The sequence below is a fragment of the Lissotriton helveticus genome, chromosome 11, assembly GCF_964261635.1.
Source record: "Lissotriton helveticus chromosome 11, aLisHel1.1, whole genome shotgun sequence".
NCBI lineage: Eukaryota > Metazoa > Chordata > Amphibia > Caudata > Salamandridae > Lissotriton > Lissotriton helveticus.
In genome coordinates this window covers 110,680,562-110,693,744 of record NC_136072.1, presented here as the reverse complement: position 1 = coordinate 110,693,744, position 13,183 = coordinate 110,680,562, and the positions used below count along the sequence as shown (strand labels likewise).

The following is a 13,183-nucleotide window of genomic DNA, read 5'->3' as shown; positions in this document are numbered from 1 at the left end:
TTCCACCGATTACGTATGCAAATCGGAACGCGACGTCAAAAACGTAGCGCTCCGATTGGCTAAAAAAAATGTCAATCAAAAATAATACGGAACGGTAGGAAAAAAGAAAAAAACTACAACGCTAACCTAATAAATGTTGGTAGCGTTAAGGTGGCGCTTTGCGTCCGACATTTAAATAAAAAAAAAATATCACCCTCAACCCCTCACCCTCAACCCCTCACCCTCACTCACCCTCACTCACCCTCAACGCCTCACCCTCACTCACCCTCAACCCCTCACCCTCACTCACCCTCACCCCCACTCACCCTCACTCACCCTCACCCTCACTCACCCTCAACACCTCACCCTCACCCACACTCACCCTCACCCTCACTCACCCTCAACACCTCACCCTCACTCACCCTAAACCCCTCACCCTCATCCTCACTCACCCTCACCCTCACCCTCACCCTCACTCACCCTCAACCCCTCACCCTCACCCACCCTCACCCACCCTCACCCTCACTCACCCTCAACCCCTCACCCTCACCCTCACTCACCCTCAACCCCTCACCCTCACTCACCCTCAACCCCTCACCCTCACTCACCCTCACTCACCCTCACTCACCCTCAACCCCTCACCCTCACTCACCCTCACTCACCCTCACTCACCCTCAACCCCTCACCCTCACTCACCCTCAACCCCTCACCCTCCCCCTCACTCACCCTCAACCCCTCACCCTCAACACCTCACTCACCCTCACTCTCACTCACCCTCAGTCACCCTCACTCACCCTCAACCCCTCACCCTCACCCTCACTCACCCTCAATCACCCTCACCCTCACTCACCCTCACCCTCACTCACCCTCAACCCCTCACCCTCAATCACCCTCACCCTCACTCACCCTCAACCCCTCACCCTCACCCTCACTCACCCTCACCTTCACCCTCTCACCCTCAACCCCTCACCCTCACTCACCCTCAACCCCTCACCCACCCTCAACCCCTCACCCTCACTCACCCTCACTCACACTCACTCACCCTCACTCACCCCCACCCTCACTCACACTCACTCACCCTCACCCTCACTCACCCTCACCCTCACTCACCCTCAACCCCTCACCCTCACCCTCACTCACCCTCAACCCCCCTCCCTCACCCTCACCCTCACTCACCCTCAACCCCTTACCCTCAATCACCCTCACCCTCAATCACCCTCAACCACTCACCCTCACTCACCCTCAACCCCTCACCCTCACTCACCCTCAACCCCTCACCCTCACTCCCCCTCAACACCTCACCCTCACTCACCCTCACTCACCCTCACCCTCACTCACCCTCACTCACCCTCACTCACCCTCACTCACCCTCACCCTCACTCTCACTCACCCTCACCCTCACTCACCCTCACCCTCACTCACCCTCACTCACCCTCACTCACCCTCACTCACCCTCACTCACCCTCACTCACCCTCACCCTCACTCACCCTCAACCCCTCACCCTCACTCACCCTCACCCTCACTCACCCTCACCCTCCCTCAACCCTCACCCTCACTCACCCTCAATCCCTCACCCTCACCCACCCTCAACCCCTCACCCTCAACCCCTCACTCACCCTCAGTCTCACTCACCCTCACTCACCCTAAACCCCTCACCCTCACTCACCCTCACCCTCACTCACCCTCACCCTCACTCACCCTCAACCCCTCACCCTCACCCACCCTCACCCACCCTCACCCTCACCCTCACTCACCCTCAACCCCTCACCCTCACCCTCACTCACCCTCAACCCCTCACCCTCACTCACCCTCAACCCCTCACCCTCACTCACCCTCACTCACCCTCACTCACCCTCAACCCCTCACCCTCACTCACCCTCACCCACCCTCACTCACCCTCAACCCCTCACCCTCACTCACCCTCAACCCCTCACCCTCCCCCTCACTCACCCTCAACCCCTCACCCTCAACACCTCACTCACCCTCACTCTCACTCACCCTCAGTCACCCTCACTCACCCTCAACCCCTCACCCTCACTCACCCTCAATCACCCTCACCCTCACTCACCCTCACCCTCAACCCCTCACCCTCAATCACCCTCACCCTCACTCACCCTCAACCCCTCACCCTCACCCTCACTCACCCTCACCTTCACCCTCTCACCCTCAACCCCTCACCCTCACTCACCCTCAACCCCTCACCCACCCTCAACCCCTCACCCTCACTCACACTCACTCACCCTCACTCACCCCCACCCTCACTCACACTCACTCACCCTCACCCTCACTCACCCTCACTCACCCTCACCCTCACTCACCCTCACCCTCACTCACCCTCAACACCTCACCCTCACTCACCCTCAACCACTCACCCTCACCCTCACTCACCCTCAACCCCTTACACTCAATCACCCTCACCCTCACTCACCCTCAACCACTCACCCTCACTCACCCTCAACCCCTCACCCTCACTCACCCTCAACCCCTCACCCTCACTCACCCTCAACCCCTCACCCTCACTCACCCTCACTCACCCTCACTCACCCTCACTCACCATCACTCACCCTCACTCACCCTCACCCTCACTCACCCTCACTCACCCTCACCCTCACTCACCCTCACCCTCACTCACCCTCACTCACCCTCACCCTCACTCACCCTCACCCTCACTCACGCTCACTCACCCTCACTCACCCTCACTCACCCTCACCCTCACTCATCCTCAAACCCTCACCCTCACTCACCCTCACCCTCACTCACCCTCACCCTCCCTCAACCCTCACCCTCACTCACCCTCAATCCCTCACCCTCACCCACCCTCAACCCCTCACCCTCAACCCCTCACTCACCCTCACTATCACTCACCCTCACTCACCCTAAACCCCTCACCCTCACCCTCACTCACCCTCACTCACCCTCACCCTCACTCACCCTCAACCCCTCACCCTCACCCACCCTCACCCACCCTCACCCTCACTCACCCTCAACCCCTCACCCTCACCCTCACTCACCCTCACTCACCCTCACTCACCCTCAACCCCTCACCCTCACTCACCCTCACTCACCCTCACTCACCCTCAACCCCTCACCCTCACTCACCCTCAACACCTCACCCTCACTCACCCTCAACCCCTCACCCTCAACCCCTCACCCTCACTCACCCTCAACCCCTCACCCTCAACACCTCACCCACCCTCACAACACATATTGTGTTACAATAGGTGTCACATTTGCGGAAGATAAAACTATCTAGAGATGTAGCATAACGACCAGAGCTGCCATATAAGTCACGTAAATACAAAACATGTTGCATTCCAAATGCTATAGGTGTCACATTTGCAAAAGTTATAACTATTGGCATTGTAAATGACAAAGCCATCAATTTAGCAATTTTAACAACGAAAAAAAAAAATTTATGTCATTTACAAGACCAATACCTACAACTTTTCTAATGGGAGACCTATTGCATTCCAACCCCACTCATCCACGCAACGCCACTCACACACGCAACGCTACTCACACATGCAACGCCACTCACACACGCAACGCCACTCACACACGCAACGCCACTCACACACGCTACGCCACTCACACACGCAACGCCACTCACACACGCAACGCCACTCACACACGCCACTCATCCACGCAACGCCACTCATCCACGCAACGCCACTCATCCACGCAACACCACTCATCCATTTGCAAAACGAAAAATGTCAAACTCTTCTATTGTGAGACCTATTGCATTTTCAATGCTTGTTGCAGCTTGCATCGCTGTGATCAGTTTCATCATTTGAGTTTAATTGTGAGTTGAAGCCGGACTTGTAATGAGTATGGTTTTACCAATATGGCCGCTACGTTGCACGTTGAGTGACGCAATGTATATGCGTCAGTGTCAACGTAATGACGATGATGTAGAGAACTCCACGCACACATGAACACCTCGAGGTATGCTGATTTCTGTGCACGCAAAGACGGAGATTCAAGAATAAACAGCGGAACTGTTAGTGAGCACGCTATGGAAAAAACTGGAAAGTAAGCACAAAACCGTTGATCTACTTACTTTGAAGTAATAATTTCTCCGATAACTCCACATCGACAAGGCACACTCCAGAGAAAGTTACGATGTTTAAAGTGCAATTAAAGTTCGCTGTCTGTAGTTTGCAGTTTCGTCCAATCCAATATCATGAAATCCAGATTAGTGGGTTCGCAGGGAAATCGGTGGTTGTATACTTGTCCCCAATCAAGTGATCATCGTTGCCAGTAATAAAAGCGGTCAACGTTGAGGTCCAGTAAAAGGCTTTATTATGAGCAACCACCAACAGATCCAGCTCCTATCTTCATCACATCCAAAGTCCCACCGAGCCAGACTAACAATGAGGTCACAACATTCTACATCTGGCACATGCAGGTTGATTACAACACCCACATAGCTACCTGTCGCAGGCGTAATCGCTGGTGGTGTGTAGGTCACTGGTCTAATTGTCAGCATGTCACGGCAACTCCCTGAGGGCAGGTCTGCACACACACCACATCCACCCGGCACAGGTGTTACAGGCCATGTGACCCCACAAATATAAGGGGCCGACAATGTCATATTCCCCTCTGCCGGTGGTGACTAGATGATGGACGCTCCACGGTGCTCAATCATAAAGGGCCCATGATTTGCTGCGCACAGGGTTGGTGGCACCAAGACCTTGCGGACAACATGGGCCTACCACCACGTGGCACTGACTGGCGTTGCACAGGGTTAGTGGCACCCGAGGCCTTGTGGCCGACACAGGCCTACCACCACGTGGAGCTGACTGGCGTTGCACAGGGTTAGTGGCATCCGCAGCCTTGCAGCCGACACGGGCCTACTACCACTTGGTGCTGACTGGCGTTGCACAGGGTTAGTGGCACCCGAGGCCTTGCGGCTCACACAGGACTACCACCACGTGGCGCTGACTGGCGTTGCATAGGGTTAGTGGCACACGTAATTGCTGAGCGGGTGTGCAGCCTGCAATGATGATGTGTGCACTGATGTGGTCTCCGCCATTGATGACTCAGGATTCAGCATCATGTGTGGGACCTGCTGTGCCGTGGGTTGGGCCCGCTTGATGTGCACCATGCCATGGAGGCATGACTGAGGCCTGGAGCTCGCACAGGCACGCGATGTTCCTCCGGATGGACACACTGGTGGCAGCAGGTGAGAAGTGGGGCCTGTGTGCGCTGGGGCGGTGGTGTCTCTCTCTCTCCCTTCATTTCCTTCTGTTTCACTCCCTCTCTCTCTCTCTCTCACTCCCTCTCCCTTCCCTCTCTCTCTCATGCCCTCTCCCTTCCCTCTCTCGCTCTCACTCCCTCTCCCTTCCCTACCTCTCTCTCTCTCACTCTCTCTCCCTTCACTCTCTCTCTCTCTCTCTCTCTCTCTCTCTCTCTTACTCTCTCACTCTCTCCCTTCCCTTCCCTTCCTTCCCTCTCTTTCTCTTTCTGGCTCACTTTCCTTCTCTGTTTCTCTGTGTCTCGCTCCTTTGATGTGCGCATGACACGTCTTGATTTTGAGCTTCCTTTTCCAGGCTGTGTCGTCAGGATTGTCCCTGGCGGACCCGACAGGACTCTTCCGCATTGCTGTTTTGTGTTGTGTTTCAATAAAGTTATTGGTTGTTGCTTCAGTGGTGTGTGACTGTTTCTCGTACTGGCCGCACGTGTGTATTTATTTTGGCACTGTGCGTCATCATGCGTTTGTTGTGGCTCTTGTGTCGTGCATGGTATGTGTATGTCCAGGGGAACCCGGGGGGGCCTGGGGTAGTTGCAGTGGGTGTTGTGACCCTGATGGGTATCCGCGTTGAATAATCATTGTCTTCATGGCATCTGTGGGTCTTCAGGTGTGGCTCTTGGCTGGGCTTCCTTTTATGCTACAGGTAGTCGGCCTGCTCAACACCAGCAAAAGACAGGTGTTAATTCTCTGCTGCTACCGCGGCTTATCGCCTGTTTTTGGTTTGCATCGCAGATCTGGCAGTTCGCTGTGTATGTGATGTTGTGGTTTTTTTGTGTGTTTTTGCACGGGAATGCCTACTCTGCATCTCATTATGATTAGTTGGTGGTGTCCACCGTTGAGATGAATTTTGGGGCAGTTATCGTGGGAATACAAGAGATGTCTGCAGTTTGCACCAGCTTGTGAATGGGGTGTTAAATCTATCTCCACTTTTGATGCGTTAAGGTGGGGATAATTCGGAGTTGAGTCCTTGTGAATATCCCCCTAAAAGCGCAAAATTCAAATAAATAAAAAAGAATACATTTAACATAATTAAATTACTTCCCACCCTATTCCCCTATAAACCCACAACCCGCTACAGTACTAAAAGCGCAAAATTCTAATTAAAAAAAATTCATAACTACAACAAATATAATACATGTATTAAAAATACGTGCAAATCTTATACAAAAACATACATCCCATACATATAAAATATTTACTAAAAATATACAATAATAAAAAACTATGTTTTTAACAGCTATATTGTGGCAAACAATATTGAACACTTTGATATTTTCAAAAACAGAATTTCTTACCTTAAGTCGATATTCTTGACCATGCTGTCAATATTCCTGACCCTCGATATTTGTGCAACTCAATCTTTTGTACTCGATATTCTGTCTCTACACCCTCAAATAGCAGGTCAAAATTACACTGAGCAGATTCAGAAAGGTATTTAGGGGAATGAAGTAGTGCTCCTGTAGTAGGCTTTTACACTTACACGTGTGAGTGAATTAGCCAAAAACAATTCATAAAATGGGAATATTCAGTTAATATTCACAGATGAGTTACATAAATTGAAAGTACTGTGCCCTTTTTCAACTTTTCTTAATTGGAAGATGAAAGTTTCCACAGAGATTCACTAAGATATCTATGAGCACGTAAAAGAGTATTCCTGTAGTCTACTTTGCAAATACCTTTGTGAATCGACCCCATGGAGATTTGGATTTCCCAATATTTAAATAATTTAAACTAGTGGTTCTTAATCTGTGTTCTGTGGTCCAGGGACTGCGTGGGGACCACGAATCCTACTCAGGGGGTCGGTGACTACTTAGAAAATGTAATTATATTTACAGATTAATAAACTTAATATGAATAAAAAACAACACGTAAAACTGAACATCTTATAATGTGCTGTAAATGTGAGGGAATTCGAAATTGGAGGCTAAAAATAAAGAAAGTATCCTCTGATTGATTTGTGGGCGCACTGTAAATGCATCAAACAGAATACAGTCAGGGCAATGAGTGGCCTCAATTGACTTTAGAAAAGCTTCAACTTTCCCATAAAAAAATACAATTTTGATGTTCTTTATATTTGTTTGTGAATTTAAGGAAATATTTTAGCATTTGTGTGTTTCTTTGATGAATGCTTATTTCTGTATTTTTTGTGTATTATTTTGTTGTTCAAGTCAACAAAATGCTTAAGCGGGAATCACTGGCTTCCAGTAATTACTCAGTGCGGGATCACCAGGTTCCAGGAATGAATCAGTGGCAGTTCCCGGGGTCCAATAATGATTAACTGGGAGTCCATAGAAGGCAAAAGGTTAAGACTCACTGACTTAAAGTATTCTGCTATGTCCCATCATCTGAGATATAATATCTTGATATACATAGCAAAAACCAAAGGAAAGAGTTGGTAGCACTGGTGGATAACCGTTTCTACAGAGAATCTCTCTGAAATGGCAAATCGATAAAAAGAGGTGTCAGTGAGCACTCATGGAGATTCACTATCGACCCTCTAAATAGTTGAGGCAAGAATTGGTGAGCAAAGCCCACAAATGGATCAATTTGACCTTGCTGAATGCCTTTTCTTCATCCAGTATTTATTTGGAAGGCGATCTCCAGTGCCTGGTCGAAAAGGGATACACCCAGATAAGCAAGTTCCTTCATACATGGGCAAGAATATATTTATGTTGCACCTTCGAGTGGGCAATATAAACTTCAAATACAAATTCACATTTATTACTGAAGATACTTTGTTCAACACAAGTTTGGCCAATACCTTTGCATTTCCGTTTAGAAGTGACATTAGTTCAGATGACAAACAAAGGCATTTACATGGGTTTTACTCTAGAAAGCTAAACATGTTTGCCATTAAGCAATCGGTTGTCATTTTATTGATTTCACAACCCTAAGGGATGTTATCCAGAACCAGGGAAAACAAACACTTATAAAGTATGTAATATAAGTTGCCTGTGTCCACCCTTCCGTTCATTACCCCTTCCTTGCCTTCACAGAGCGGGGCCTCCTTTTTCCTGAGCTGGGTTCCAGGAGAGGTGAGGTACACTCCCTGTACTATTCAGGTGAGTAACATTAGTAAAATAAATTGGCCTAATTAGTAGAAGCCAGTGCCAGGTCTTTCCTGTTTTGATAGGACTTACTACAATTTATTTCTTTTTTCTTGTTAACAGATGTAAGAGACACCGTTTGGTACAGAGGAACACGATTTTGGACTATTTATGTATATCCTTTACAGATTGTCGTTACGTTCACTTTATGTATGGAGTAGCTAATGCTTAGAACTCTGGCCCTGAAGAAAGCCATGGGATCTTGTCCCTACCGGCTGAAACATGTTGGCCTTGTAAATGCAGTTATATGTTTAGACTGCTTCCTCTGCATTGTTCTTGTTTGTTTGAGGGAAAGGACAAATTACATTAGAGTTTTTCGCCTATTGATCCTTTTACCCCTTGTTTTTAACTCACACATCTTTTGATTTTTGCACTGCACTCGATCCCATCTTTATCATTTGTTCATGGGTACCTTAGCGATTGATGGTGCGACCCAATTGAGTAAGGGCGATGGATGGGTCTCATTGATCAAGAGACATACCACCCCATTTTTGGATGACCAAATGAGAACACTTGATCTACATACCTATTTGATGGGAATCCAACACATCTCTGTATGGGTCTTACCAACAATCTCAGTAGGTCCTTCGACAAGTTTGTCCTGGCACACATTCCGATATAGAGACTTATGTAGCTCTATTAGCGCCTAACTCACTTATGTAGGAGTTTTGCAGCAGCTCGGAGTACTTGAAGCTCCATTATAGACCCCCGGTTCTTTTGTTGTTAGGATTACAGTTAGGGGGATACGAACTGGGCAGGTCTTTAAATTTCCCTCAGACCCTTCTTCAATTGTTTGTGTTTTACTGTAATACCGCATTCCCTGGCTACTTGCCTCCACAATGCGATACACTTTATTGTTTTGACCATTTTATCCTTTGCTCTTTGTTAATAGAACACATTAAAACCTACCCAAGCTATTATTTTTTATGTTTTAGTTGTTAGGTTGTTTTCTCTTTCATCAGAACTCATCTTCCAACCTCCCACAGTTTATGATTGAGTGCAGATGAAGCAATGTTTCCTTTCTGTTTTGTTTATAAAGAGCTATTCCAAGCAAGGGCCCTAGCAGTGCATCTGATGACAAAATTACATCCATGATTTGCTTGAAATGAAAGATTGACCCCCTCATTAGTTTTTCACTCATGCTGTGTATTATTTGACAATAGATGTTCATGGTGGTACAAATAAGGTGCTTTGAAGATTGGTGGCACACTGCAGAAGTTATTTATCTAACAGTGGGTGAATTTTGCTGTCAAAATATGAAATGTGTGCAATCCTCTCTAGCAAAACTGCCTTATCCACATTGTCTTGCCAGATTGTTCACCTTTTATGGATCCTATTTTTGCTGTTTGTTTAGCTCTGTAAACCTTACCCCTGCTAAACTGGAGTAATGTGCCTGTTCCCTCCTTTAAATCATTGTTAAATGTACTTTCCACGATGAACATACTTAATTTTCCCTTTAAGGCTCAACTATGGTGGAAGATATACACACAGGGTGTGTAAGTTAACTGCGGAATGTGGACTGCAGCCCCTAAGGGACCATCCACTGGGTTAGCATGTAAAACAGTTTCAGGCCTACCATGTGTAACCTGACTAGAGTAGCCTAAACACCTGCTTTCAAACCTGTCAAAATAATGGTTTTTGACAGGCAGGAAGCCCTGCTTCTTTAAATAATATGATGTCACCCCACTTATGCTTTGTAACCCACACGGTAGGGTGTCTGATATTTACAAGTTGAACATATAAGAAATTAAGGTTGGCATGTACCGCTAGTGTGTATACCCCAAAACTATGGCAAGGCTGTACCTGGATCCTATAAAATATAAACGTACAGATTTATGAACGTTAATCTGTAACGATTGAAACGAAACACCTCAAAAGAGTCATTCAAAGACTTGTTTTCATATTTATTCAAATGTGAAGTCATTGGTGAAGTTAGATTGTTAATAAATATTTAGGAAAACTGTCCTTTAGAAAGTTACCTTTTCCCTACTTGAATCGCCAGAAAGCTTATTTACCTTAACCAGTCAGCAGATTCCCAGACATTGCTTGACCTTAATGAAGTGTGAAAAATGTTCCCAGAGCAGAACCATGGCTTATGCCTGATTACAGTATGGGCTAGGTGTAAGGCAAGTGATCCCTATCAGCTCAGGAAAAAGAGTTCAGTGGGCCCTAGAATTTCTTTAATGTGCAAGAGACAGATGTAAAGCCTGCCCATTTATAGTTTAGTGTAAGAAAGACCTGAAGAAAAGAAAACCTTGCCCCAGGACTCACACAAACCATGCTGGTTTTGAACTCAGTGGGAGGGAAGCTACCCTTAGAAATGGTTCGGAGTGTGCACAGGGAAGGGGACTTGTCATTTAACTGGCCCAAACTCTGGGTGGAAACAAGAACTCTTCTCAAGGGAAGAAGGGTTCACCATTTTGGATTCCGGGACGAGGTGCACTGTGGAATTGTTTGCAGGAAAGCAAACAGGATGTGCTTCAAAAGTGGTGCGCTTGCCTATGGAACCTTTTTTTCAATGGTTAACGAGTGTCCATTAGTTCCCCCTACCCACCGGCTAGCGCAAACGACAAAAGTGGCACTCCAAAGAACCCTCCTCAGAACACTTTCTGGACCTGTAAAATTTTAGAAGAGGACTAGCCCTGCAGTTTGTGAGCAGAAAGGAGCTGTTATGGACTGCACCTGCTCCCTTTTGTACCCAGGACAAGGACGTGAACTCCAAGGGTCAGTTGGCTGTCATTGTGTGTGGCTACATGGACCGTCTGTGTAAATAGCACTATGTAATTGACATTTCACCTATAGGTAGCTAGTTATTATATGTATTAGATTTCTTTTTTATTCTTCTGACAAGTTTTGGTGGTATCGCTGCTCTGTATTTAATTCACAGATAGCTGCACTTTTACCTTGTTACATGCTGTTTTCTGCCTCATTAATTATTCTTGGAAATGTAATAAAATAGCTTTAGTGGAAAACAGAATAAATAACTATGCATGTGTGAAACAACTGTGTTAATTAACATTGAGATTGGTGAAGATGGAAAACGATGAGACATTTAATGGTCCCAACAATCAAAAGAAAGGTGACTGGAAGGGAATTTTGCAGTGGAAATAGTAACTTTTCCAGCTGCCCACCAAAATGCATTGAGAAGAACTTCGAAAAGGAACTTATAAAAAACACATATGCCTGAGACAAGACACAAGAAGCAAAATGCCCCCCCCCCCAATCTCACCCATTTAAGAGGGATAAGAGAAATGCACGTAATTATATGATAAGGTGGCTTCATGAACTTGCTTAGCACTGCAAGTAAGATGGCTGAGTGAGCTGAATGCTTTCTTCTGTACAAAGCTAGTTTGAATCCTGGCTAGACCGAATCATCTGTCTGAGGTTGCTAAATGAGTATTCTTTAAATCTGCAGTATTAGCGCTATATGAAAACAAGTTCTTTTTCTTTTTTTAGTAGGTGAACATGTCTGCTGCAGAGACCCCCCTCCCCTCCCTGTGTGTTTTCAGCATTTTATCTTCCTGAAGGTAATAAATAAGGAAAACAAAATTTAAATTTTCTTACCACAGGTTGACGGTGGGCATCAGCTACCCGGTAAAGAGTGAGCACAAAGCCTTCATCTCGGTCTTTATTGATCTCTTCCAGGGCCAGACCTGCTTGAAATACTGTAGCATTGCAGTCTTCAGGTATCAAAGGCATGGGGGGGATGGGGGGCACAGAGCTGAGGGCACCGCTCAGGAAGAGCAGTGTGAGACATAGAAATTGGACAAAGGGCTTCATGTTCTTCAAAGTCTGAAGGAGGGTTCTGTCCAGTCTGAGCTGCTAAACTAGCTACCCTGAGGACTAACCATTAATGGGAATAAATGCAGCTCAGGTTGTCTTGTTTTTATACAACCACATTAATCAGAGGTGAATGCAGCCTTGACAATAACCCGAGCTGAACCAGCACAGTCTGCAGTAAATGATTGATCTGTGATGTTTAGCTAAAGTCAAAACTTATGTGCAACAGGTCACTTTCATGCAAAAGGTCAGCAGCTGCTACCAGTGTATCAAACCTTTTTGGCTAATGCTTCATCAAATATTTTCAGCCTGAGCTCTCAGTCTCGGGCTCTGGCTCCTTTTTATTGCCTTTTAAAACATTTCATGTAACTATGTCAATTAACACCATTAATGCATGTATGCATTTTTCTTAAAATCATTGATGAAACATACATGTGCTTTTACAATTCAAAAGAAAACATGTTAGCAAAGTAGATGTTGCTGACAATATGTCTGACTAATCAGCAAATCTCCTGCACAATCCAAAAGTGATTGGAGCTCACCTGGAAAGCTGGTGGGCTAGGGACCCCAGACATGAATTTCTCAAAGGGCTGTCTATCAGAATATCTCATACAAAAATATTGTGTCACAAAAAGCGTGTCCTAAATGCTCTTTACGAAAATATTGTCTCACTGCATGTAGATTTTCGGTTATTAACTTTAGTGACAAACGCAAAAACAACAGTTCATGGACAGAATGCAGAACAATGCTATACATTCACCCCAGTACAGAGATCTGGGCCTAAATCCATCTTTTTATTTGGCTCACCACAACACCCCAGTCCAGACATGGCCATATTCCAAACAGCCTTGACCCTGTGCCTCATGGGAACAGTCCAGCCCGAACTGCCAAGCCATGTCTGCCCTGGACCGGAATCAAGCATCCTAGGACCGGTTTCTGGCTGTCAGCAATCTTCAGCCAGGATAGCTTGACTCCAGTGGCGTGGAGAGCACGGGACTCACGTCTGAGCATACCCGTCCCACTCGGAGTCACAAATGCAAAAACAATAGTTGATGGACA

At 46.8% G+C, this 13,183-nt stretch overlaps 1 protein-coding gene across 1 annotated transcript in view; it reads right to left on the bottom strand.

Annotated features, from left to right (window-relative positions):
- The window catches only part of LOC144790678 (fetuin-B-like), a 217,393-nt gene extending 205,200 nt beyond the window's left edge, over positions 1-12,193 (bottom strand). The window contains exon 1 of the mRNA XM_078665403.1: positions 11,909-12,193. Within this exon, the coding sequence (XP_078521529.1) occupies positions 11,909-12,124 (216 nt within the window). The 5' untranslated portion in view covers positions 12,125-12,193. The remainder of the gene's footprint in view (positions 1-11,908) is intronic.
- Positions 12,194-13,183: the final 990 nt, after the last annotated feature.